General features: G+C 37.4%; 1 protein-coding gene across 1 annotated transcript; it reads left to right on the top strand.

Moving 5' to 3' along the window:
- Positions 1-206: 206 nt before the first annotated feature.
- Positions 207-758, top strand: LOC106867308 (uncharacterized). Its single transcript, XM_014912185.1, has one exon. It carries the CDS (start codon positions 207-209, stop codon positions 756-758), a length of 552 nt encoding a protein of 183 aa, XP_014767671.1.
- Positions 759-4,826: the final 4,068 nt, after the last annotated feature.

Below are 4,826 nucleotides of genomic sequence, written 5' to 3'. Positions count from 1 at the left end.
CCTCTATACCAAATATCTAATGTATTATACATCAACATGGTCCTTTTCGCTTTGGATAAGCTCAAAGTTGCTCTCAGTAGTTTTGCTCACATTAAATCTCCAGGACTCGATAACATATCAACATTACGGTCTCTGTCCCCCCGAAAATGTGATTTAACAAGTGCAGCAAATTATAAAGGCATTACTCTGATCCCAGGATTGTAACTATGCTCGATCCACTTCTTTGTAGGAATCAGAATGGATTTAGAAGGGGCCGGTCAACAACTGCTCAAATCCTCTCCATCCGTCGCATACTGGAAGAAATGAAAATGTTTAACAAGAGTGTCACAGTCTGTTTTGTCGACTTTCGCAAAGCATTTGATTCCATCAGCAGAGATCTTATGTTTAAAATCCTTGCAATATATGGTATTCCTCCCAGGATTGTTGATGTTATCAGAGGGATGTACGCAAACACCACAACCACAGTTATATCTCCTGGTGGAGAGACTGATTTCTTTGAAGTTGTAGCAGGTATTCTGCGGGGTAACACACTCACTCCTTTCTCGTTCATCACTAACTATGTTCTACGCCTTTCCCTAGACGGTACGGAGGAAAAGGGACTCCTTCTGAAACCCCGCCAGAGTAGTCGGCATTATGCACAATATTTAACTGATCTTGACTTTGTTGACGATCTTGCTTTGATATTCCATTGTATTAAAGATGCAGAATATTTGTTACAAGCACTGGAGAAAGCAGCAAACCAGGTCGGCCTTTACTGAAATGAAAGTAAGACAGCGTTTATCACGACCTCCTCCAAGGTAACTGAACTTAAATCGCTCAATAATATATCAATCAAAACCGCTGACGACTTAAAATGTCTTGGATTACACATAGTAGACTCCCAAAAGGACTTTCGCGTTCGCAAAGCTCTTGCTTGGGATGCATGTAACGGACTTGATAAGATCTGGCACTCAAAACTCCCACCTACGTTAAAAGTTAAAATATTTGGAACATTTGGAACAATGATTCAGCCGGTCATTCTCTATAGATCAGAGACCTGACCTTATCGGCTCTCTTAGAAAAACAATTAGATGGAACATATACCAAATTGCTCAGAAAGTTACAGAACATCAGTTGGAGATCACGCCCAACGCTTAGTAACATCTATGGAAATTTGATACCAATATCCCTCAAGCTAAAGTAGAAACGGCTACAATTTTCTGACCTCTGTCATCAAGCAGAGACAGGTTATCTCATCCCTGCTCCTATGGCATCCCTCTGGAAGTGTTTTCTCCAGGAAACTCACATTTCCAGGTACTATATCTCAGGACTCAGGGCTGGATATTAGTGATCTGAACACAGCAATGCCAGACCTTGTGGTGTGGAAAGGGTTTGTCAATGGAGTTTCGACCAACTTATGGTTGGTCGAAGGATAATGATGTCGAGGATAGCGGGTTACTACCTGTAACCTTACTATCCGCAAGTTTTCAGCAATCTTTCAAGTGCTTAGAACCCTCCTGATAATCCTTACTGACCCTAAGAGAAAACTTTCTGTAGGAGCTCTACTAGGCATTCTATTTCAATCTCCTTCAGCCATTTGTTTATATCTTGGCTTACTGTTCCCAACGCACCAATCATTAAAGACACGACCTTTACTATTCTCATGAACCAAATTCTTCTTATTTCAAATTTTAAGGGATTGTATATTCTTTGTTTTTCTTCCTCTTTATTTACGATCTTTGAATCAAACAGGCATGATGGGTCGGTTAGTAAGCAATTTCGCTTTGCCTTATCTAGAACTGTTATGTCAGGTCTACCCTTTTCTAACTTTTTGTCCGTTTGAATAATAAAGTCCCACAAATTCTTACACTTCTCCGACTCCAGTACTCCATAAATTATTATTATTATTATTATTATTATTATTATTATTATTATTATTATTATTATTATTATATATAATAGAGCAGTTCTGATGTCTGAACTGAATGCATATAATAAGGTGTTAGCCATAAATTCCTTAGCAGTCCCAGTTGTTCTTTATAGCTTGAATGTGCTTAACTGGAATACCAGTGAAATAATGAAAATTGATAGAAAAATCCGCAAGCTACTGACTTGTAATAAGATGTACCATCTAAAGGCAGACGTGGATCGTCTTTACCTTCCCAGAGCTCAGGGAGGTCGAGGCTTGACCCAGCTTGAACTTACGTACAAAACCACCACAATCGGACTGGCCAAATACCTTGAAACAACCAAAGATTGTTGAAAAACTTGTTGAAAAACATGAAAGACCGAAAACACTGCACTCTATTCTTAAAGAGAGCAAAACATTCGCTACTGATCTTTTAGATACCTACCAGATTGATCAGGTTGAAGGAAATGCGCCAACTGTTGCTGCAAAGAAAATAAAATTAATTGCAAAGACAAAAGCACATGAAAAATTAGCTAGCAGATGGGAACAGAAACCTCTGAATGGCAAGTATGCGGCCCGTAGCAAACAAGCTGATGTCAAAACAATGGATGAGACCCTAATATTCTTAGTTAGATGAAAACTGCGAGACCACATGTAGCAGAGCCCTGTAACTCCTATATTATGCGAAACCGAACCCCCTATATGGGGCGTCCTATGGGATGATCTAGCTGAGATGTATAAGGAGAAAATATACGTCGATTGGCGAAGCTTGCCTTGCAAAGTTACTGTGTCGGACACAAATATATTGCATACCTGTTTACATTCAGACCACTTCTCTTGAAGCCCAAATAATTTCTGATCACATCTTCACCAAATGAGTATGAAATAAAGAACATGGAAATAATGGGGACGATTTAATCGAACATACCTGATGAATGGTACCAAGCATGGTTGTAATCCAATAATCTAATAAACTGTTATATATTACTGAAGAATTTTGTGAGAGAAATTGAAAAATGGCTGGTGACGTTTTGACGTTGTTTACTATAGTAAGATGAAAGTTATACAATTTCTTTGAGCGAAATGACCCCTGACCCCTGCGCATTCCTTGTATTATTTAAACCAAAATACGTTACATCTAGATAGGAAAATTTGGATTCAGAGCTGAAAAGCTAAATAAATCGAATATTTTATGGCATTCGCTCTTCTTGTGTTCCATTTATTCTTCTAACGGTTCCAATAATAATATTTCCCGTTCACAGTGTTTTTAATAGCTCTGAGTTAGATAAATTTTGTAATTTATAATTATATTTTTCTGTGGAGAATACACAGATTTACATAAATATTAAATATGAATAATTAAATGAATCTTAACTTATCTAATGATGTACGTGCTAAGAATATAAGGCTCTAGGTTTTTGCCGAAGACCATTACTTTATAATATATCTTATTACTAGAGTTGAGGGTGAGCAAGTATAAAGCTTTATCGTCAAAATGCAATTTGAGAAAGCAATCAAATTGATGCGAAAATTAATTCATTCGTATCTGTTTTTATGTTTAATTCATTCCTTTGAAAAAATATTGGTTAACCGCATACAAAAAATATAAATGGATAAAAGGTAAGAGAAAAGAAAAGAAAAGAATACAGCGAAACGTTGTGAACATTAAATTACGTCAGTGAATTGTCAGATGAAATTTAGTATTTTAAGCTGCAAGGTTGTAGATTGAACCCGAAAAATACGTTAAATCTAACTGCAAGTTTACCGTGTCAAACCCATCTTGCATCTCTGCAAATCGTATGAATATGTTTGAGCTCCTTGCATCCAACAGTCGTTCGAGATACAGTAATGAACCATACCACCTATCTACAGCTAAATCAATGAAACTATTTGATATTTAAAGTATGCTGATCATTGACAGTTCACAGCAGACGTGATAGGCCATGAGCAGGCAAGCATTTAATCAACTGCCATGGGCTTATAATGCTTACGAAATATAGCAAAGGGAGCAGATATTCATTATATAGCGATGTTGTATTTGGCAACTGGAAGTCAATGGATCAGACGTCATATATTTTGTGAGAGTTGAAGCTTTTATCATGGTTCGAGCAATTGTGAAGATTATGAAGAGCAATATCATTTTCTCTTGCGGCCATATTCCAACATTCTTATTGATGGACCATTTATCAGCCAGCGAATGAAATCAATATTGCTAGTTTAGAATATATTTGGGTCAAAACATGTACGGTGATTGTCAGTTTTCACATGACAAATTACGCTCAAGTACTCGCTTTTAGATTGGTTATATCCGACATTATACACCAATCATTCGGGCTTTCAACCTCGCTTTTGTCCTTCCCTCCCGCTCAATATCTCCCTCTCTCTCCCTCTCCTCCTCTCTTTCGTTTTCTTTTCCTTTCTTCCACTCTCTCTCTCTCCACCTGACACACACATACAGACACACACAAGCACACAGGGACACACACACACGCACACACACACACACACACACACACACACACACACACACAGAGTAACATACGCAGGACTATATAGAAAGACAGACACCTACATACGCATACCTACACAAGCACGCACGAACTCACACACCGAGGCACATGCACGCTTGTATTAGCGTGTGTATTTTCAATAAGATTGAAAACAGATTAACGGAAATGAGAAGGATAATGTATGCAAGAAAACAAATACAATTTCGAGAAATATGAGGCAACAGTTATAAATATTCACAGTTGTGATATTTGTTGCATCAGAAGAGTAATTCTCACTCATATATACACACTCATATATACACACTCATATTTTTACATAACATCCATCTGTACTTACGCACATGAAGATACATTTATGTATGTGTTTGCATGGATGTCTGAGATATAAATGTCAGTATGTGTAAGTGTGCATTTATATATATATATAT

This window comes from Octopus bimaculoides, chromosome 6 (assembly GCF_001194135.2).
Source record: "Octopus bimaculoides isolate UCB-OBI-ISO-001 chromosome 6, ASM119413v2, whole genome shotgun sequence".
NCBI classification, from domain to species: domain Eukaryota; kingdom Metazoa; phylum Mollusca; class Cephalopoda; order Octopoda; family Octopodidae; genus Octopus; species Octopus bimaculoides.
This window is presented reverse-complemented; position numbering and strand designations above follow the sequence as displayed.

Bases quoted from the DNA above. Each gene is read 5' to 3' on its own strand.
- LOC106867308 (XM_014912185.1), top strand. From the start codon at position 207: ATGCTCGATCCACTTCTTTGTAGGAATCAGAATGGATTTAGAAGGGGC.